Source organism: Salminus brasiliensis, chromosome 6, assembly GCF_030463535.1.
Source record: "Salminus brasiliensis chromosome 6, fSalBra1.hap2, whole genome shotgun sequence".
Taxonomy (NCBI): Eukaryota; Metazoa; Chordata; class Actinopteri; order Characiformes; family Bryconidae; genus Salminus; species Salminus brasiliensis.
Genome location: NC_132883.1, coordinates 16,861,032 through 16,884,538, shown reverse-complemented (window position 1 = coordinate 16,884,538; position 23,507 = coordinate 16,861,032). Strand labels below are relative to the sequence as shown.

The 23,507-nt window shown below is 41.8% G+C and overlaps 1 protein-coding gene and 1 non-coding gene across 2 annotated transcripts; both read right to left on the bottom strand.

Moving 5' to 3' along the window:
- Positions 1–5,797: 5,797 nt before the first annotated feature.
- Positions 5,798–22,551, bottom strand: ercc6l2 (excision repair cross-complementation group 6-like 2). Its single transcript, XM_072681856.1, has 17 exons — positions 21,442–22,551; positions 21,217–21,333; positions 20,941–21,134; positions 18,471–18,632; positions 18,164–18,371; positions 17,671–17,928; positions 16,126–16,245; positions 15,535–15,606; positions 15,209–15,354; positions 14,985–15,080; positions 14,069–14,168; positions 13,678–13,830; positions 12,820–12,891; positions 10,777–11,578; positions 10,398–10,552; positions 9,085–9,266; positions 5,798–6,883 (listed from the first exon to the last, which is right to left on the bottom strand). The coding sequence occupies exons 1-17, from the start codon at positions 21,667–21,669 to the stop codon at positions 5,965–5,967; spliced, it is 3,984 nt and encodes a 1,327-aa protein (XP_072537957.1). The 5' UTR covers positions 21,670–22,551; the 3' UTR covers positions 5,798–5,964.
- A 345-nt stretch (positions 22,552–22,896) lies between these two features.
- Positions 22,897–23,015, bottom strand: LOC140557847 (5S ribosomal RNA). Its single transcript, XR_011979842.1, has one exon. It is a non-coding gene; the product is annotated as a 5S ribosomal RNA (ribosomal RNA).
- Positions 23,016–23,507: the final 492 nt, after the last annotated feature.

Sequence of the window (23,507 nt, the reverse complement as noted above, 5' to 3'; positions counted from 1 at the left end):
CAGGTGAACTTAATTGGACAGAAAAACTGGACAGATTTAGCTTCCCACAGGGGCTTCAACATGTACAAGGGTCAGCTCTGAATTTTTGAGGGGAATTCTTACTGTATGTGTAATTTCAGGTTTTGGAATTTGTTACAGTACAGTACATTTGTATGTGAACGATTCCTAGTTTTCCATCACTAAAATTTCCAGCCTTTTCTAAACATATACGTCCGTATTTATGAGAGGAAAACGACAAACATGGTAAGAAGTGCCTTGTCATCAGCTCTGCGACGGACTGCTTACAATCTCAATAAGCTTTGCTTGTGTGGCCCAACTTCAAGGAGTTCAAGTCCTTGCACACATAAACAGCAGGCAGATGTAGAAGAGATGATTGTTTACCGAGCCTGCGATTCCCTAAACAATGGCTCAAATGACACTGAACTCTGGCAGTCTAACAGAGAGGCTGTGCTGCTCTCTCATTGGTAAATATTTACCCTAATAAAAAAGAAAAAGAAGAAGTAAAAATCCAGTTTCTTCACTGCACAAAGATGGCATGTGCACAATCAGGGGTGTCCTTTGTCATCAGTTTGTTTTTGTTTTCATTTTTGCTTGTTTGGCTTTTGAAAATGCTTGCGGGCCCACCATCGCATTGACCGACGCTAAAAGGAGAAGTATAAATAGAGCTTGGACCCAGCGGAGAATAAACAAGCTGCCACAGGCTGAGAGTCCTGCAAAAATAAATGCCGAATTTATCTCAAACCTGGGACTCGCCTTCCTCCGTTTAGTAATTGTAACTTCCAGTTAAAAGCGGAGCGTCCGCTGAGGGGGAGAAGGGTTTATTATTGGGCCTGTGGTAATCGTTTAAGACTAAAATGAGCAGTTGCACCAACAATCTCAGCCTGGAGGCCTCTTTCATTGGCAGGCGAAGGGAGAAGTAACTGTGATGCCCTGTTTCTAATGGTTTTGTGAGGTGTGACGCTAAATGGGGAAGTTACACATGCAGCACTAGGGAGCAAAACCACTGCGTCTGGGGCCTGGGGGCCCTTCTTAATGATGGTGGACCAGTTTTCTTGAGAACCACGGCTGTAATTTCCTGGCGGAATAAAAAAGGGGGGAGGGGGTTTCCAGCTCATCTGAACAAGGGGGAGTTATATTGCAACCTGCAATCAGTAATCCCCTTTCCCACCTCTCTCTCTCTCTCTCTCTCTCTCTCTCTCTCTCTCTCTCTCTCTCTCTCTCTCTCTCTCTCTCTCTCTCTCTCTCTCTCTCTCTCTCTCTCTCTCTCTCTCTCTCTCTCTCTCTCTCTCTCTCTCTCTCTCTCTCTCTCTCTCAAACCAGATGAGTCATATTTGCTTTCTTTAAGATGCCGTTTTTCTGTTTTTCCGAACAGTGGGTGCACATTTGCATAACCAGCTCATGATTTTCATTTCCACAGGCCGGACAGGATGACTCGAGAGATACATCTCAAAGAGTTTTGCTAGCAGTTGCAGCCTAGCAAACTCTTCCAGAAAGCTTCTCTCAAGGATGAAAATACATTTCAACAGTCAACCCTAACGTAGAAATGAAGGCTGCTCCATTCTTCCAGATGTGCTTAACAATCCATGGTACCAGAATGCTGCCAAGGTCTACAAAAGTCCAAGAAACGAATGGGTGACATCTGTAAATAAACAGAGAGTCAGCAGCCCTCTGGTCGGGTGTGACTGACATCGGCGGACAAAGGGAAACCGAAGCGGTCTGTTCTACTTTCCTTAGAAAAACATGACAAATTTAGGAAGATTTACAAAAGCAAATCTCATGCTTGAGTATGCTTCTACATAATCATAATCATCTTCTGTATAAACAAGCATGTTGAGACAGTTCTATATACACACTTGATCATAACTTGTCCTTTCTCATGGCAGTGGCTTAACTAAAAACACCGGTGGACAGTATGTAAGTAGGGGTTGGGATGTTTCCCCCATTTAATAGCTTAATCATTTTCAGTACCCACCCACTTACCAAGTTCCCCATTGTGAAGGCTATCATGTGCTTCCTCTAAGTCACATGCAGTGCCCCTGAATCTTTTAGAATGACCTCTAATGGAACGCCATTGCATAACGCACTTGGTGGAGAATGCTAACCGCCAACAGACACCTGCACTAGCTACACTATATAGAGTATTGGGACACCTGCTCACTTTTTTTTTTCTGAAATCGAGGTTATTAAAAAAGAGTTTATCCCGTTTTTTTTTGTTTTTTTTGAGTAACTGTTTCTACTGTCCTGGGAAGTCTTCCTACTAGTTTTTGGAGCATGTTGGATGATCACCACCCTACCTATTCCCCAACTTTTCAAGAGTACTAAATGGGCAATTATAGGGTCTTGGACTCTCTGTCATGGCGGTGGCATTGAATCTGAGGATCGAACCTGCAATCTTGTGACAACTGAGCCAATGCATAGAAACCAACATATTTTATATTATATTATATTATATTATATTATATTATATTTTATCCTCCACTACTTTCTACAGCAGTGCCATCGCTCATTTTGTACAGTCAGGGAAAAAGTGGATCATTCAAAGATAAACTGTGCTTTTTGTGTTTGCTGGGGACATGCTGGTTTATAAGGGAATTGACACAAGTGGGGGTTGCTCGCTTGAATCAGAAAACTAAGGAGTCTATAAGGTGTTTTCATCCCTCTATTTATGTAACATTTAAAAATGCGGATAAAAAAAACCTGAATGGAAAAACCTGACATTCGAAGGTGAAGTCATGATGATCATTTGGCACTCAGCTACAATTGACTGGTGTGCTCGCTTATTTGTATATGCAGCAAACCCTGTCAGATGCCATCTGTGACGTGCCGAGCCAAGTTCATTCTAAATCAGGAGTGATCATGATATTCTGATATGACTGTGACAGTAGGCGAAGGGTGGTAGCATGTCGGAAACCGTTACTGATAATTTTGTGGGATGTAGTGAAGGTGGACAGAGAATGGACTTCTCACACACTGAGTGCCTCCCAACGGCATAACAGTGCTGCCACATGGGCCATTGCTACCAGAGGAGAACGATGACTTCAGCGAGTGATACGGAGTAATTGACGTGCCGCTGTGGAGCAGTTACCCTCTATACTGAACACCTTCCAACACCTAATACAGAACATGCCACCACGTCCTTCAAGTGTGGCTATTTCCACTATTAGGTTGCTGATTTGACTGGGTACATATTTTTAAAATTAAATATTTTTTTATATTGTAGCTCCACTGCACAAGTGAAAAATCTAACTTTGGACACCACAGTGATGGAGATGGTGTCCCACAGTACGCCACCGCCTAAACTCAAACCAAGGAAAAGGTCTTTTCATTCACTGTTTGGCAGCCAGCTGGAGAAAAGACCCCCACCGTGGTTACCCCAAGCTTCAGCGAGAACCCACACGTCGCAGTGAACTCTCCTGTCGCAGCTTGCACCCTTCTCTCTGTTTACTGATACCCATCAGCACTTTCTCATTTTGCCTTGGGAGGAGGATGAAAGTCAAACTTGTTCTCTTGTCCTCCTCCTAGTCAGGCTCTTCGCTTACCTCAGCGAAACAGCTGAACCATGTCAAACACAGCTGCGTGTCACTCACATGCATGCACACACACTTCTCTTCACATGGCTTGGACAAATATACAGAGTTGGACAATGTAAAAAGGGCTTCTTTATCTTGCCTTTTCAGTGGAATTACCGTGGGATGATTTGCTCTGTCTTTGCTCACCTACATGGCTGGAGTGGATCCGAAGGCCATTTGCATAGTGATTCTGCAGAAAAAGGACAACCTTTAGATGGTCAGGCCTTTAAGCTACAAGCTGGCAGCAAGGTTGACAGTAGCAGGGTTAAGGCTTGTAGCTCAATTAGCTATTTTTGCACTTGTGTTGAAAGCCATTAGACTACATGATGCCCACAAGGTCATGAACATACTATATTTTGCTATACACTACATGTCCAAATGTTTGGGGACACATTCACAGATGTGCAAACGCACAACTACAGACAGCTTGGCTAGTCTCTGTAGAGAAGTATTGCCAGTAGACTAGGACTCAGATAGGAGCAAATAAAATTTGGGGAGTTGGGGTTGAGGTAGGGTGGTGATCATCCAACATCATGACCTCACTAATGGTTTTGTCATTGAATCCATTCAAATCCTCACAGCAATGCTCCGAAAATGAGTAGAAAGCCTTCTTCCCTGGACAGTAGAGATAGTTACTCCTAACAAAAGTAGAATAAACTAGTTTAATTCCCTTGATTTCAAAAGAAACAATGAACGAGCAGGTGTCCCAATACTTTTTCTTACAATTTTGTGGATGTGAAACTATAATACATGAATGATTTCTTCTTCAAGTTAAAAGCAAAAGTGCTAGCATGTTTAGCTTGAGAAACCTCTCCAAAATTAGCAATAAGGGTGTTCATATTTGTCAGTTCTCACCCTCACCTACAATTGTGTTAAATGTGGTCAAGATGCATCCACCATGATGCATGACCACCTCCAAGTGTGGATTGAGTAATCCAATCATAATCAGATTTCAGTTGTCCTATGACTTTCCGTTAACAGCAGCAGAAGAAGAACCTGCGAACCTTCATCCTTCCATCCTTCAGGTAGCGCTGTTTGATAGAGACCCAACTAATGGGTGTAAACTGGGAATGACTAAATTGGGTAAATTTAGTCATTCCTATTTAAAAAATTGTGCTGTTTAACTGTTGTCCTACTAAAAAGGACGCAACAATAACCCTACTGCCACAGACGACCTCACACACTTGCCACGCTGACAAGTTCTGTCTTGCAGAAGTGGTTCCACACACTAAGAGCACAAAAAAGCTGCCAATGCTTTTTTTAATAGACTCATTCAGCTGAACTGTGGTGTGTGTGCGCTCACGCATGATGGAGAGGAGGCTTTCAGGTTGCTCTTGGCTTACAGTGATTATTGTTATGTCTTTAATAGTGCCATGGTTTCGGTTGTGAAGGCAGAAAACGAGCGGCCCAAAACCGCAACCTCTCAGATTACAAGCTCCACAGCAGATCCTCTGACGAGAAGAGCAGCAGTCGCGTACGAGCTAAGCAGTGCTTCAGTTCTGACAAAAAGAGAGAGAGAAAATGATGTGAGAGCAGGGAGATTTGAAGTTATTACGCCAAGAGTTTTCTTTGAGGCCTGCGGACCACCAACACTACTGAAAACCCTACTAAAGCCCAGTTCAAGCATAAATAATGATGCATAGAAATAGAACAGGAGTTACAGGAATCATAGTCTTCATTTTGGGATGTTAAATGTCAATGTAACAGTTATACAGTTATACAAGCTCACCACTGATTCTCAATGAATAACGGGGGGAAAAAAGGTTCAGCAGTCTGCTGCCCTATCACTATGGTCCGGGGGTAGTGAGTTCGAATCCATCCAAGCCATGCCCCTTTGCCATCAGCGTCCGAGCTTCAAGGGAGCACAATTGGTCGTGATCTCCCCTTATCACTCTTAAGTGGTGTTGGCCAGCTCAGGCGTCTGTTAGCTGGTGTGTTGGAGCTGGGGACCCGACACTTTCCTTCAGGTACGTCGGCTACCCACCAATGCTGCGTCGGTGGCAGTTGCGAACATGCGATGGCTGGCTTTTGCATGTATCGGAGGAGACGTGTTAAGTCCTTACCCTCCTAGTGGAGGTCGTATTGCTAGTGCTAGAGGGTTATGAACAGGTGGGGAAATTGGCAGCACCACATGCTGAAGAAGAAAAATTTAACAAACAAAAAAGGGAAATAAATAACATTCCAGGACATTTCAATAGGCGGTAATTAATAGAGAAAGACTAGAAGACAAGAGTTAAGATCTTTATAGTAGCAAATGGAAAAGAAAAATCCATTTAAATATTATATAAAAATTCATAAAGATTTACATTTGTAATTCTACAGCCACAGATAAAATTCATGCAAAAAAAGAGAAGAATTAAAAGGTAGCTTTGCTACTCGCTCCAGCAATATCTTCCTATCTTTTCCAAAGGAATTTCTCATTCTTTTTCCAAAGCTGAGAGCTTTCAAGACTGCTTTCACTTTTGGACCTTCCAGAGACACTAACGCTTCTACAAAGCTTCTCCACCTGAGACAGGTCTGTCAGCTTATTAATGCTATCCTCATTTCCCTCATTCAAAATGTCCCAGAAGTCCTTTCCTTTGTTCTTTGTCCTCTCTGTGGGCGAGGGAATAGGGGCTGGTGCTGGTTTTGGGCGATCTACACTTCTCTTTGGTTTGAAGAGGTCATCAAGGATGGAGGTGTCACCTATCAGGTCAGTGATGAGATTTTTGTTTGGCTGGGAACTGCTCGGTTCTGCAGCTCTGGAAAAAGAGGATAACTCTGAACCGGACGACAGCTGACCTTCAGAAGTCCGTCTGACATGTGATAATCTGGGATTACATTCTTCCCTGGTGAAGAGGTTGTTTTGAGGTAGAATGTCTGTAGGAGGACTAGGAGGTAGTTCAACAGGTCTTGGACCTGACCCTGGCGATGAAAATTCACTTTTCTTTCCAGGTCGATTCTGACCATTGGAGCGACAACGGGGATCTACAGCCCTCTGTGCATTAGACGCTCTCTTCTTTTTTACTCTTTCTTCTTCTGCTTCCTGTCCCTCAACCAGATGTCTCTGAGCTGAGACCGAGAGGGTCCTCTTTGAGGTAGTTCTTTGCCTAGTTGCAGTGGATGTGGAAGGGGGTGGTGAGACGGGTGGTTTGGGCTCAGTTTCAGGTTTAGGAAAGGTTTGTTTGATGAGGTCAGTGAGTTCAGGGTTCCTGTGGCTATAGAACTCGCGTAGTTTGGTCAATCGCTGAGCTGAATTGCTCCTTACAAGTTCTTCTGCGAATTCTTGCACCGTCTTAGCTCCAAAGAACCGCGCCATTTCTTCCAGCTGCTGCCTGCAAGTTAAAGAAAAAAAGAGAAAAAAAACCTGCTACAGTATTCCACAGTACACCGCAATATAGGTTTCAAATTCTAGGTGTTTTTCAGGAACTACATAGGGGATAATATTTATATTGGGGTGGACGATAGGATATGTTGTTATAATATGTATATAATAATCTTTCTGAGCACTGTGTGTGGATATGATCAAAACCTGAACAGAACATGTTTCATTATAAACTGCTTCGTTTTTCTTGTTTAAATTATTTGTTTTTACATTTAGTCATTTTTTCAATTAATTATTTTAAGGGGTATTTAAACATGGTGTTACTGGTGCATTTAGTCTATTCCAACAAAATAAAATAAACATTGTTATATGTAAAAAGCATGTAATACTGTGACATATGATTTTTGTCATATTGCCCACAAATATATATAAGACAAATATATATATTTGTATACACATACACACACACACATATTTTTGATATGGGAGGCCCAGTATGTGTAGTTACTATTGAATACCCAGTTCATATAAATCTATACCAGTTGCTGGAGCACACAAAGCAAAGACATTAGCAACCAAACCTGACCAAACCTGTGTTCTCCTAACTCTATTGCTAAGAACTATGAGCTACCCTGTACAAAGAAATCTGTTACTGTGATATAGTTCAGAGAGTAGAAGATAAACTGATCCCCAAAAGCTGTAAAGTTAAAGATTAAAAAGTACTGTATACTTTTAAAATGCAAAAAAGAACATGAGCACTATGCAAAAGTCTTTTACCAAGGTCTTAGGCAAGTTGCTAGGACAATGGCTTGTTCACAATCAGCTTTAGGGAAAAAAAACTTTGCCCCAGCAATCAGCAGCCATGGGCAACTAGCACTCTTCACTGACATGAAATGAAATGAAATAAATTGATGCCCACAAAACAGGAGAAGACTATTAGAACATATAGGAAAACATGGCTCATGATTTGGGCTTGTGTGTGTTGCAGCCAGTGGTGCAGGAAACATTTTACTGGTAGCAGAAAGAATGGATTCAGTAAAATAGCCGCAAATTCTCAAAGCAAACATCATCTGGGGGATGAAAAAAAGCTGAAGATGAAAAGAGAATGGCTTCTGCAGCAGGATAACGATCCTAAGCACACCTAAAAATCCACAATGGACTACCTCAAGAGGTGCAGGCTGAAGATTTTGCCATGACCCTCCCAGTCTCTTGATCTAATCACTGAAAATCTGTGGATAGACCTCAAAAGAGCAGTGCATGCAAGACGGCTCTTGAATCTCACAGAATGTGAAGGCTTTTGCAAGGAAGAGACTCTTAGCTGGCAAAAAAATGCTTTATGCTTCTTTATCTTTTCTATTATTTTAAAACTGTAATAAAAAATGGAAATTAAAAAAGTAGTTTTGTGTCATTTTTATCTTCGGTCAGGTCATCTTTTACTCACTTAGTGATTCACAGCAACAGTAGTTTTTTAATCAGAGGTGCCCAAGCTTTTGTAAACTGCTGCATAGATACACTAGATATGTTAAAACTGTACCTTAAGTCTAACATACTTCCAAAGCTGCCTATGAGAAGCTGCTGCCATTTAAATAAAAAACATTTTGCAAAGCAACAGCCATGAAACTGTGTGGATTCAAATTATTTAACAGCAGACTTAATTGAGGGGAAAACTTGTATAAATAACCCCCCCCCCCCCCCCCCCCTTTTCATTACAGAGTCGAACACCGTATGATTTTGGGGACAGAAGGATCTGTCCTTGTGATGTAAAAGGCTTTCATAGAGCAGAGCTTTTGCTCATGACTTGATGTGTTTTGGCCAGGCTTGGGAAAGGGGTGGGTGAGAGGGCTCTGGGGTGGTCTCTCCCCCTCCCCTAGGGGCCATGCAGGGGCGCAGCACACCATAGCTGTGGAGAGAACTGGCACATGGCCTCACGCTACCAGGAATTTCCTCTCGCTCGGGGTGTATATGTGTGTGCATGTGCATGTGAAGTGTGTTTTCAGCTTAATTGAGACGATTAAGTCCAGCACTGCAGAGACGCCGGCTTTATAGCCCCTTTTAAGGTGCAAAATAGTATGTTCTACTTATCTCTGAAGAAGCGTAGACTGATTCGCTGTTAGAATAAGTGTGTACAAGTTTCTTTTTTCAACATTTGCAAATAACCACCATACATGCAGCCCACGTGAACAATAAGAGGAGATAAAAGGGGGTGCTTACTTGCAGACAGTAGTAGGTGTCTCCCCAACACTAATGGTTGCATTTTGGATATGGTGGGAAGTTCGGATTGAGTGAGAGACCTGATGCTGCAGATAAGGCCTGTAGTGATTTGCATGTTTCAGGTCTTTTTCTCCACCATTTGTGAGTGTGGGCTCAGATACCTGGGTAATTCCAGACTGGGTCTACAAAACAAACAAATACAAATGAACGTTACTACAATGAGCTATTACAATACAACCATCCACTGTAGGACATTCATTCCTGGCCAAGGAGAACTTGTAGTTCTTAGTTCTCAAAATACATCAAAGTATCAGATTTAAACACAATAGTGACTGCAATGAAGATTTAAATATCAGAAAAGAAACATCTGAATATATAACATATTTGATTCAATATTTTGAGCAATATTTAGGAACTTTAGGAATTTTATATATCCATATTCAAAGGGTTGGTACTAATGTTCTCCCTTAAATAAATCCAGATAAATATATAAAATTAGTCCAATATGTGGGCTCCCAAAATATTACTATATCAATGTATTTGTTTAATTAACACATAATAATAGTAATAATATTAGTAATATTAATAATATAGAAAAAAACACTCTTTGGTAAAACATTTTTTTAGTAACATTTTTACTTTGCATTAAGCTTTATTCATTAAGACCTTTGTTAGCACATAACTGAAGGTCACTCAAATAAAAATGACTAATAAGTGCATTAATAGCTGTAATAATGCGCAAACATGCATTGTTACCACCCTGTTATGCAAATTACTGAGTATGATTTATTATCTAAACTGACATGTTTTTATTGTGTATATGGCAGCATTTTGATTCATGTGGGTTCTAGACAGTGGCAGGTTTATTGGTTCCTGTGAGTTAGTAAGAGTTAAATAATTTACTAATAAAAGAAAAAACATGTTTCACATTTTGCAGCAAAGGTTCTACTATCACTAATTAAAGAATGAAAAGTATGAGCTAAAAGTATTTAATGGGTCAACTGGACTAACAGATTCAGTATCTAGGGTACTGGTTGCAAAAAAACAGAATCTCTATCATGTCAGTGTGAGTTCCATACCATAAGAGTTTAGTTGTTTATAATGGTTAAAACTAACTGCCTGGTTTGCATGTATGATTGACATTTAACCACTTTCATGACTAATTAAAGACTAAAAAGGACTAAATAATGCACATAACAGGGTGGTAACAAAGTGGTTACTAGACTGTGGTTACTAGACCTGTGATAAATAATTTACTATTTCAACATAATCCACTGCCTAATATGATACTGGACTGCCATGCATGCAGATACCTCAGATATGTCAAGCAGGTGGTTCGCTGGGAGCTGGGAGTACTTGTTGAGTTCAAATACGTCACGTATGGCAGCACGGCTGAGGTGGTTTTCAGTCCTGCTCGAGCCCACGACTTTTTGATTGGAGTGGGTGTAGCTCACTTCCTGAAGCCCACCTATGAGTGAAAAGAAATGGAAATTGCCTTCGGCTACCACTTTACAATGCCACCCTTCTAAATGGTTCATGAATGAAAATGAATTTAAAATGAGTTTATTTAGACTTTTAATGAGGTTTGTAAATCCTAGCAAATTCTACAGATCCCATCAGATCCTGCAGCAGTCTACGTCATCAGGTAATTAACAACAATTTACACAGTGACACTGAATAATGTTTAATTACCTAATAAAGTGTCTATGGTCCCGGTGCTGTTGGCTGGTCTCGGTTGAGTGGTTGGGCTTTTTAGGCCTGTAAATTTGACTGATTTTTGAACAGCGCTCTGTGCACTCAAAGGGCATCCGAGGACTGTTGTTTTGTCACGTGGAGGTGAGGCCCGACTTACATATGCCTTAGACTTCACCTTTTTCACAGGAGCTTCATCCTCAGACGAGGTAAAGGCCTCAATTTCCTCCTCACGCCTTCTTACTGTGAATTTGTCCCGCTTCTGCCTCTGGTCTTTACCACAACCTTCTTTTTGCCTCTTCTCTGCCTTAGAATTACTTTGCTGAGCAACTTTTAGATCCTCTGAGTTCTCCATGTGCACACGGTGGTCTACATGCTCAGCAGGCTCTGGGCTCCTCTTTGCTGGAGCCTTTTCTCTCTCCTCCTCTGAGTCACTGGACATAGACCAGCCTGCCTGAGCACCCTTCTTTTTAGCTGCTTGGGGCTCCTCTGGGTCCCAACCCTCCCAGTTCTCTTCAGGCTCACTCTCGTCGCCGCTGTCTGAGCCCCTCTGTGCCCTGTGAGCTGCATGTTTCTGCAGCAAAGCAGACAGGCCCATATTTCCACAGCCAGTGCTGGCCCCACACTCCTCTCCTGCATTTGGGTCTGTGGCTTTGGATCTGGAGCTGCAGGGATCCTCATCTTCACTGGCACTGCTAAAGTCCAGGACTCCAGCATCAGCGAGCCTGGCACCGGTGCTACGCGTCCCCGCTGAACTGCCTGCCTGCTCTGTAGAGGCATCTTTTGGAAGAGACACTGGATCCTGTAGTGACAAATGACAAATACATTTTATAGAGACTGGTGTGAAAGATCACACACACTATGACTGATGTCAATCTGTGACACAAAAATCTGATCACATAGGAAACTATTTAATACATCTTAAGCTCTCACTTATTATTTATACAGAAGGATTTTTGCTGTGTGGACCTCTGAAATCAGATTTGAGCCACTTTCATATGTGGTCCTAGATTGGATGTGTATCCGTTCCATAGGCATGTGTCATGAATGTAAACGGTCAGATTGGATTTTATGCGTCTTGTTGCCTGTGGGCATATTCTTAGTGCTGTCATCATCAGTCAGCACCAGCAGTGTGGCAAAGCAACAACGGAGGGGTGTATCAATGCACGTGTGCATGTCTACCGTCAAGAGAGCCAAATCGAGTCTAAACAACAAATCAGACTTGATTAAAAAGGCTAGTCATGTGAATGAAGCCAAAAATGTGTTACTGGAAGTTACACCTAAATAATTACCGAAATCTTTACTAAAGAGTCTAATCCGCCCTGTAACAGATCACACTGTGATGTGATGACGTTAGCTTTGTGTTTTGTCCTGTGAGGTAGCAGAAGGTTTGAATGATTTAAGCACCATAAGCTACTTCTAGATGTCCTTATGTGGAGTGTTTCAATTACAACTGCAGTTGCTCGTTTTAAAGCTTGGTAGTTTTTTAAAGAAAAGGCTCTGATGTCTGTACCAACCAACAGTTAAGCTTCCATTATCGGCTATTCGGCTAAGTGCTATTGTTCATCTTCAGAAACTTCAGAACAATACATGACGCTGCACTGATGCCTTTTCGTCCCACCACAAACCAGACGTAGAAAAGAAACAACTTTGTACCAACGCTGGTTGGAAATAGAGCTGTTTACATGACTTCGTTTGGTGGGTAAGTCATCGAGATGTTATCCCAGGTTTTAACTGTGAGTGTTTTCTGTTTTCAACCTCATGGGAGACCCACATGTGAGAAGTTCCTTGCGGAGGGACAGTTAGATAAGTTTTTCTGCTGGGTAAATAAACGCAGTAAAGATAGCACACACTTCCGTGTGGTCTTCACCAGTGGGCCAGGAAGGGGGGGGGGGGGCTAATTACGACCATGTGTTGACCATCATACCCATCTTTACCGTGGGAATGGGGCGATGGTGGGATGTCTGGGAAAGAGGAGGAGAGAGATGGATAAGAAAGAAGACTGCTCTTGTCATGGGTCTAGGAAAGGGGGTGGCTACTCACCAGCTCTTGCATCCTCTCCTCCGTTGCCTGCGTGCTGGCCGTCTTGAGCCCGACCACCATTCGGCCCTCCCTCTGCGACACAGGCGTGCATTTTCCATCGTGTCAGTGAGAAAGAATTCATTTTAATGGCTTGTTAAAGGCATTAAACATCTGACGTCTTAAGTCTTCAACTTATCGTTTACTACAATGAAGCGTATTTCTAAAGTTGTATATAGACAGTATGGACAAATGTATTGGGGCACCTGCTTGTTTCTTCCAACAGCAAAAGTAGTAAAAAAAGAACTGTTCCTGCTTTTGTAAAGTAACTGTCTCTACTGTGCAGGGAAGACTTTCTACTAGACTTTGGAGCACTGCTGTAAGAATTTTATTGCATTGGGCGACCAGAGCGTTAGTGAGATCAGGATGTTGTATGATCACCACCCCTCCTCATCCTCAACGTTCTAACTCATCCCAAAAGTACTGGACGAAGCTCCATCATTTCAGAGAACACAGCACCACTGCTCAATACTGGTGGGATGGTACTGGTACCCCTCTACCCCACGTTTGGTGTTAGGCATGGTGCCAATAGGTTCATGTTTATCTGCTTCAGAGAGTCCTACTCAATTGCCAATGCTTCTTTTCATAGACTAGAAAAGCCATGTGTGTGTGCATTTACCCATCTGTGTCAGCAATGGGTGCAACTTAAAGTAGCTGAATGCATTCATTAAAAGGGGTGTCCACAAAAATTTGGACATATAGTGTATGCCCAGTAATGGTAGGCTTACCATTTCAATAGAAATGGATTATTGCAAGACTTTCTAACACGTCACTGAAGACAGTTACATCTGTTAAAAGCACAAGATTGGTTAGTAGTCTAACCTCCAGGATGCGGTGTGTAAGGCAAGTTCCATCAGTCTGCAACCGAAAGAGGTTCCGGATGCCAAACAGCTCTCCTGCCTGGCCCTCCGCACCCTGCACTGATTCAAAGTACCTCCGAGCATTCTCCTTTCCAATCACTGATGACTGCAGTTGCTACATCACCCAGTAAACAGAAGACTTTACATTACACTGGGTTTCATGACAAATATGTACAGCACAGTTCTTGAGAGCTTTTAACAAGATAACATTTAGTGAAAATGTCCAAAAAAATTGATTTTGTCTGGAAATAAAACCTAGCTGAACAGATGAATAGTTAAAACAGGTAAACAGTTGTCTGTCATCCGCTGAGGTTAGTACATGCACATATGAACACCTTTCAGATGTGGAGCACCTGTTTGTAAATCTGACGCAGATAGATGATCTCCTCCACCGTGCCCAGAGAGATTAGCCTAAAGACAGTCACATCCTTACACTGCCCAATGCGATATGCCCTGTTTATTAAAACAAAACAGAGATGAGCACTTACACAGACTCTAAACTATGATTATACCCTCAGCCCACCCCAGAGAGCAGCACCACTACTCCTGCCAGCAGTGTTAATTGTGGTAGACTCTGATTTAGCTTTAGTCTTTCGCCTAAAATGTATTATTTTTAATCACATTTTAGTCATTGTTCATTTTAAATCCTAAAATATGAATCTTAATTTTTTTTATCTTGAGCACAATCACCCTCATTGTCTTTTTCTTGTTTTATATTGTAGTGTGTTATTGTTAATAATGAATAATAATGAAAAAATCATAATGTGTCATAATTTTCCTTAACAAAATTCACACTGCTTGCTAGGTCAGCATATACCCATATACTCATATACCCATATATAGTCTACTATTCGTTTTTCCCCCCAGTAATGTCTTAGCAGAAAAACAAGGCACTGAGAACCTAAGGGATATACAATTGCAATTGCAGTCACAAACAGCACTTAGCATAGCACAGTTTAAACCACAGAGTCTCACAGAAAATACATACACAGTTTATCTAAGCAACCCGTCATCAAAGTAAATCAAATAAGCTGCTGGCGGAGTTCAACAAATCATACCTACTATCCAACATATCAATAACTTTCCTGAAAACAATAAACTCTTTTCAGCTTCAAACATAGGCAGTCCCTATGTTTATTTGTGCTTATTCTAATGTTATATAATGTTTTTTATTGGCACAAACACTGGAACTGCTGAGATAAATAGTTTTAAACATTGCATAAGTCTGCCTAGAGTGTTTTCTTACTTCCAACAGCTGTGCAAACTCACCTGTCAATGGCCTGAAGGTCATTTGCTGGATTCCATGTTGGATCAAACAGCACAACAACATTAGCCCCAACAAAGTTGAGTCCAAGACCACCAGCCCTTGAGGGACACATACACAAAATTCAACTCGTGTCCATGTTACCGGATCAATGTATTAAAGCAACATTTTAAAAAAAAGAGAGGGCTAACCACAATTCCTCTCAATTTCCCTTGCAATATTTACTCACATGGTAGAGACCAGGCACAGATTGATGTCACTAGAGCCGTTGAATTCTTTGACGATATTAACACGCTCTTTAGACTTGGTGGTTCCATCCAGCCTGCGGTACTCCAGACCCTCAGCCATGCAATAGCTCTCAAGAATATCCAGGAGCTATAACAAGAGACCCAGTCAGGTTTGGTGTTTTACATGATGGGTGTTTAAGCACATTTACCTTTAATACGTGAAACAAAGGCACACGCTCATGTAACAACCTTTTATTGTTAAGACATTCGAAAATAAAAACGCAGGCTAGCACACACAGCCCCTGGTACACACTGGTAACAGCCTCACCTTAGTGGAAAGTGAAAAAAGGAGTACTTTGTCTTTCCTTGTGATAAAGTGATTCAGTAACCTTTGCAGAACCTGGAAAACAAAAAGAGGATTCACTGGACAAAGGGAGGTCGCAAGCCTCAAAACAATGCCCTTAAGAAAGAAGACGAGTGGACAAGGGATTCACTTTAACACTGGCCCACTGTCTCCCTACTTTCCATATCTGATGCGGAAGAATGTGCAGAGTGTTTACTCTGCTAAGGGTGCCAGAAACTGAGCATCTGCCAATAACAGCACCCTCAAGATGCTCTGCTGATGGGGGAAGAAGGGTCTTTGGAGGGACTTTAAGAAGGGCTAAATACTGCCCTTGTTATTTCCCAAGGAAGTGTGTCCACAGCAAGTGAGGCAAGTCTGCTCCAGGCCAGATCTGGCCAAGGGAGGGATTATTCATGCCCTCAACACCAGGGCAAAATCTAAAATGAGAACTCAGTCTGTGTTTTAGTGGCCTGGCTACTGAGAGCCATAAACCATCCACATATCTGCAGTAAATAGTGAACGATTAAGTCTTCATCTCTGTTAAGGGAGTTTAAGTAACACATTCAAATCTCTTACCTTCATTTTTCCACTGTAGACAGGGTCTGACATGGCCTCAAAGGCTGCCTGCTTGCATTTTCCCATAAAGTCTGGAAACTTCCTAAAGACTTGTTCACAGATAGCAGCTACATATTTCTCCTGTGGTGCAAAAGAGTAGGAAATGTATGTAATCATCTGAGAGACAAATATTGTTCCACAGTTACCACGATTCTATTAATGTATAAAATGTGACCAATTTCAATTTATACTTGTTAAGAATAGTTTATTACTCTGCATTTTAGTTAAGATAATATGCCTACATCTGTATAATATGTACAACTGTCCAATTTGCCAATCATGTGGCAGCAGTTCAATGCATAAAATCATGCAGATACAGGACTTCAGCTTTAGGCAATGTTCACATCAACCATCCGAATGGAGGAAAAATTGTGAAAAATTGTGATTCTGGGTGTGGCAAGATTGTCAGTGGGAAGGGAAGCTTTGAGTATTTCTAGAACTGCTGATCTCCTGGATGTTCAACACCACAGTCTCTAGACTTTACTCAGAATGATGCAAAATAAAAAACAAATGCGAAAGTTTTGTGAGAAAGGACAATGGAGAATTGCAAGCCTGGTTCAAACTGGCAGAAAGGCTACAGTAACTTAGATAACCACTCTGTACAATTGTGGTAAGCGGAAAAGCATCTTGGAATGCACAGCACATCCAACCTTGGACCTTTAATGGACTACAACAGGCTCAGCAGAACTGGAAAAAACTTTTTCCAGATTAAAGCCTGAAAAAAAACACAGTCTGGACTAATGAATCTTGATTTCTGCTGACACCCACAGATGGTAGGCTGAGAATTTGGCGCCAACAGCATGAATCTATGGAGCCAACCTGCCTTGTGTCAACAGTCTAGGCAGGTGGAGGTGGTGTAATTGTGTGGGGACAGTTTTCTGCAGTTTTCTTTGCACACTTTGGGCTCATTACTACCAAGCAATCATTGCTTGAATTCCACAGCACATTTGAGTATCATTGCTGACAATGCGCATCCCTTTATGGCCACTTCCAGCATGAGAATGCATCATGTCACAAAGCAAAAGTTGTCTCAGGCTGGCTTCATGAACATGACACTGAGTTCAGTGTTCTTCAGTGACCCTCCCAGGCACTGGATGTGTTTCCAAAAGAACTGATACATTTGGTATGTAGTAATAAAGAAGAAACTGCATGACACAATCACATCAACATGGATCCAAATCTTAAAGGAACATTTCTAACATCGTCTGGAATTCATGCCAAGAAGAACTGAGGTTGTTTTGAGAGCAAAAGAAGACCCCAGCCTGTCTTAGTACAGTGTTCCTAATAAAGTGCTCTGTGAGAGTATCAGTTCATGCTTCGATCTGACTTGACTTGCCCGAGTGCAATTTTTGCAAAGCTCTTGCGACTTATAATACACCCATTAGACCAATAGCACTTTAGGCTGGCAGGGGTACATAGGGTTTATTTAGATCGTTGAAGTCTCTGTATTTGCACCAATGTGTTTAGACAAATACATGGAACTACAAAACACTTGCAAGTGTGTACCTGTTTTTTACTGGTTCCTTCTTTTGTCTGCAATAGGGCAACATGATTGGCCACCTTCCTTAGCATAGCCAGATAGCTGAAATACAGGTTTCGCACTAGTACCCCATCTGAATTGTACTTGTGGCAGCATTTGTTTCTGGAGCGTCCGCTGCCACAGTGACACCTCTCCGAGCTCTGCAGCAGCAGAGTCACATCGTTGGTGCCCAGCACCGCACGGTACACTGCCTGCTGGAAGTCGGTCAGAGAGCAATACACGACCTATAGAAAGGCAAAGACAAGAGGCGATCAGAACACCATATTAGATCATTCACAAAGTTAACTTACATTTGTCAACATCTTATATAAGGAACAACATAGAGGACATCTATATGTTACTGGGCACCATTAAGGTAAATTAGAAGAATAGCACTGTTCCTGATACAGGCAATCTGAACAGAACACTAACCTAAGAAAAAGCCATTTCAATTCTGGACCTTAAGTATTTTGAGCTTACCCGGTCATCTTTCTTGGGCAGCTGATCACTGATGAGGGCCTTGGTTCTCCTGAGGAACCAGCGGGATAGTCTTTTAGCTAGAGCCTGAACAGCCTTGCGGCCTACTGCTAAGACCCTCTTCGTCAGGCTGTGTTTCTGGGCCTGTTCAATGGGGTCAGAGAACCTATTTTTAAAACCACCCAAGGAACCGAGACATCCTGGGATGGCCCTAAAACCACAAACAAAACAGATGCTGAGATGTGATGATGCATTTTTTTTTAATTAGAGCTGGAGGGAAAACCAGTTACTGCAAAACAGTGTGACTCACCAGTCCATGACAGACCAGAGTTCCTCCAGGTTGTTCTGGAGGATTGTGCCAGTCAGTCCCACACGCACTCTACATTTCAACTCTTTCATGGCTTGAGTGATCTGGGACTTGTAGTTCTTTAGCTTGTGAGCTTCATCCACGATGACGGCAGCCCAGTCAATACTGTGGGAAAGTAAATAAATCATATATATATATATATAATCACATATACTCACAATTTTCCCACCACTGATTTATACCCATGGTACATACACTATATGTCTAGATGTTTGTGGACACTGCTTCTAATGAATGCATTTAGCTACTTTAAGTTGCACCCATTGTTGACACAGATGTCCAAATACACACACACACAGCTTGTCTAGTCCCTGTAGAGAAGTACTGTCAATAGAATAAGACTCTCTAAAGCAGATAATAAACACAAACCTACAGGCACCATGCCTACTGCCAGGCGATATAGGGGTCTCAAGGTGTAGAAGTCAGGGATTGTGCTGATCGACTAACATCCTGACCACACTAACACGCTTGCCGCTGAACGCAATCAAATATTCATAACAATGCTTCATAAGCTGGCAAAAAGCCTTCTCTGTTACTGTTACTCCAACAAAAGCAGGTCAAACTCATTTTAATACCCTTAATTTCAAAAGAAACCATTAATAAGCAGGTGTCCCAATACTTTTGTCCATATAGGAAAAAATACTGTCCATAAAAAACACAAAAAAGGTCACTGAAATGCTCTGTACCACAACATTTTATAAAACATTAAACCCAGCATAGCAACCATGACAGAAGTAGGAAACTCCAGTCCTGGAGAGCCAGATTCCTTAACGGTTTGGCAATTTTGCTGCCCAAACACACTTCATTCAACTTAGTAGTTTAGCAGGTGTTATTGAGCAGGGAAATCGGCAACAGTGCTGGACGCAGGCCCTCAGTTCCACATGCCTGCTGTACAGGCTACCCCTACTGTGTTGCCACACCAGCCAAATCCAAAAAATGCAAAAGTGCATAGGCAAATGAGATGCAGAAGCAACATTTGAAAAGGGCAAGTGAAGCCTTCTGTGTTTTCGCAGGAGGATAATGATCCAGATTCCATGACCAGATCATAGTGATGTTAATGAGAGAGACCGCTTTCTGTAACTAAGGCTACGTTCAGAAAGCAAGGACTTAAATTCAATTGTTATGGGGTTTTGTGGTCATAAACATATTTCCCACCTCCCCTCCCTCCACACCAGTTCCTTCATTTCCCACCCACTAGCAAGGTCTTTCCATCTTAGGATGCCATCAACACTAGAAAAGCTAAGCCCGCCCACCACCTTTTTTCCATATGTCCCTAAAACCACATTACTGGACTCACTGTGCTTGGAGAAGAATGCTGACTGCCAATTCTGTTGTCTGCTGAAAGACACCTGCTCTGGCTGATGAGGGAGAGGGACCTACCCGCTCGGAGAGTGAGAGTGAGGCCAGCATACTCATCCAACACGCACTGATTAAAGAAGCCCTCTCACAGGCATCAATCTCAGCTAAATGATTGCTCAGTACTTTAAACTTGGAGGACAAACTGCAAACACTAAGATGACTATGTTAAATGGATGAATTACAGGGAATTAAGAGGATCAAACACATGCAGTGTGGGTAGATGGCATTTTCTCCCTACATCACTACAGTGGGATTGCTGGCGTCTGCTGGCCGATGCATCGGAGTCGAGTGCGCAAAGTCTTTCAATTCTTAAGTCTTTCAATAAATGACAATCAGGCCGACAATTACAAATGTTAAACTGCTATGAGAGAGAGAGAAGCTGGTTAGCATTAGCATAGTTAGCAGGATAACAGTCTGTTAACCACAGAACAAATTCGAGTCTGGCTGACTGAAAGTCTGCTCATAAACATTTATACCAGAAGGACTCTGAAAGCTGAATTTGTTGGATCCGTAGCCCACTCACTAAGCCAGTATTTGCCTAGCTAGCTCCACTACCACTGATCCACAGACTATCAGACAGCTGCTATTGAATAACTGCTGAGCTTCCATGTCTGAGAGAGCGCAGTTGAGCGACTGGAGTTGGGAGTAATGGAAAGGCGAGTTGCGACAGGGTCTGCAGTGTTTGGACTCTCAGCCAGCTTTCTAGGCTTAGAGAAGTTAGCGAGTAGGCTAAACACCACAGCACAGACCATTATACCGCCCATCCATATTTCATGCACATGTAAAGTTATGATCACAACTGCATTGTAGACGTAAAAGTTGCATGAGTTCCAATCTGGTTCATTATCCTGAAGTCGCATTGCCATGTACTGGATGTGTTTTACAGGGATAACTAACATGCACTGCATATAGGCCCTTGCTGTTTCACAGGTATTCTATACATAATTATACTCAAACAACCACATCTGACCAGAATCTGACCAGCACTGGATAGCTATAAAGATAGACAAAGAAGCAGGATATGTGACCCATGAGGCGCTCCTTAGCCACGTACCTGTTAAACTGGTCTAGACAGAGTCGAAGGGTCTCATATGTGGTCAGTGCGATCTCACATCTTCCTCTGTTCACACGGGCCAGTTCCTCCTCCTTCTTGGCACCGTGTACCACAACGGTTTTGAAGTGGCCCCAAGTGTCCAACTCATCTTTCCAGTTGTACAGCACAGACAGGGGAGCCACAATGAGAAACACCTATTAAAAAAGTTACAGGGGTGATTACATAAGACATAAGGTACATGTACAGGCACATATCTAAACGCTTCGTTCTACGTACCTTCTTAATTTTGGGCTGCTTACAGGATCTCTGTGACTGCAAAAACTCTGGCTTGTTATTCTCAACATCCTGCCAGGTCCCTGTTTTCTGTAGAACAGCAGCAAGGAAGCTGATGACCTGTCAAACACAAGGAGAAGAAATGGTGAGAATCATACAGCAGGGCCCTCTGGTTCTCTTTTTGATTACCTCTGTCTGGTGATACAATAACAAAGTATGGAAGTGTACCTGGATGGTCTTTCCAAGACCCATGTCATCACCCAGGATGCAACCTCTGGACTTCATGTAGCGGTCGTAAATGAATTTAACTCCATCCCGCTGGTAATCTCTTAGGTATCTGTTAATGGTGTGTGGTACTTGATGGCCATTTTCAGACAGAATGAATGGTTCAGAAGGACCAGGAGGCCTCTGGTGGGTGTGGAACAGGGGCTTTTCATCTTTAAACGTGGCATTCATTTTTCTGGGTGTTATGATTAATCCAGTATCACCTTCCTCTATTTTCACATGAGTGTATGAATGAGAGTACAACCAGTTTTTGGCAAAGGTTTATGAGGGACATTCTTTTTAAAGGACAGAACATAGCTAGCTCCAAATTAGTTTATCAAAGCCTTCAAAAGCCTCACTGGCTTGATTTTTCTACGGAAAGAAGTGGATCAGAAGCGATTCTTAATATTCAAACTAAGGTAGACAGTTGCCAGTTTAACTACAGAACACAATTGTCTCAGGTATGGCAGTGTAGTGCTGCCTTGTGCCAGAAATGTACCACCAACAATGCACGTTTCTGAAGCAGCTATCCATTTAGGATCATTAAAGCTGATCAAACTTATAAATAAAAAGGAGCAGTTTATTCCTTCTACCTATTTGCTTAAATATACTTAACGAATTACTTTAAAATGCTCAAATCCTGCAGAGGTAGGTTTCCACGACAGGGATTAAGCCTAGTGTCAATGAAGAATGTTCATTCAGAAAGATCTGCATTTAATCTAGAACTGGTACAAAGTCCCTGTCCGCTAAACCAACCAACCAAACTTCAGCTGCTTAAGTGCCGAAAACCGATCGAGGTTAAGTAGATGTATTCGACTACAATTACCTCCCGTTTAAATGATTTCAGACACAACTAGCATGTTAGCATGTAAGAGGCTAATGGGTTAGCACTAGCTGGCTTACTAACGTAGATCGTTCCAGCGTCGATTCATAATTTCATGCGTAATAAAGTTAAACAGAGAACCCCTAGATTATCGTTTATGTGTAAACTGAAGAGAAAGCCATTTTGTCCAAAGCACAAAGCACAATCCAGCTAGCTCCAGGTGGTTAGCTTAGCATGACCGGCTTCCTTTCTCTGGGTGCAGAGAACGACGTCTGTTTATCTATCTGTGCAACGACACTCGGCACTTTCCACAATGTCTTAATGATGTATGTTTTATCATTTATTTTACAAACACAATAATATTTAGAATTGTGTCAAAATTGTGAATTAAATGTATAAGCTAGACCATAAGGTTTTATTTGTAGTAATTGCAGCATGGTTTTAAACAGTGGCAATTTTATATGAACTGTGTGCAGTGTTAACAATTGTTGTAAATGTAATGTAAGTTGCACCACTTAGGGCGAATATGACACTAAAGCAAAAGAGTGATATATAATTATTTGAGGAAAATTTATGTTATATTTTAACCAGCTAAAAGCTTACAGCACCTGGTATTCCCAGGCGGTCTCCCATCCAAGTACTAACCAGGCCCGACCCTGCTTAGCTTCCGAGATCAGACGAGATCGGGCGTGCTCAGGGTGGTATGGCCGTAAGCGAAAGCACGGAGCACAACAGCCGCTTTTAAAGAGGGCAGTAATCACCATCTCCTGTCAGGTGTATGTACTGTGAAATAGAACAAGTGGCTTATATTTTTATTTCATACATATTCTTTATATTATAATGTATTATGTAATGCATAAATGTCATTTATTTATGTATTTATGCATTTGTATACATCTATTTTAGGGCAGGGAAGCAACAGGAAACAGGATTCATTTTAGAATCACAAAAATGGTGTGATTTTGATGCGTAAATTGAGAGGCCACTACCATCGCTGTCATTTATCCAGAGATTTCTTATCTTGTGTAAATCAGTCATTAACATTACACATGTCTCGTGGTAAAATTACATTACCCACCTCCCTGTGTACAAATAATCCCGTCCAGACCAGGCTTTTGTATATCAATAGCCCCAAATGCCTTTAGATTTTCATTTGAAAGAAAATGTATGTAATAATGTTGTTAAAGTACATGAACTAGTCTTTTTT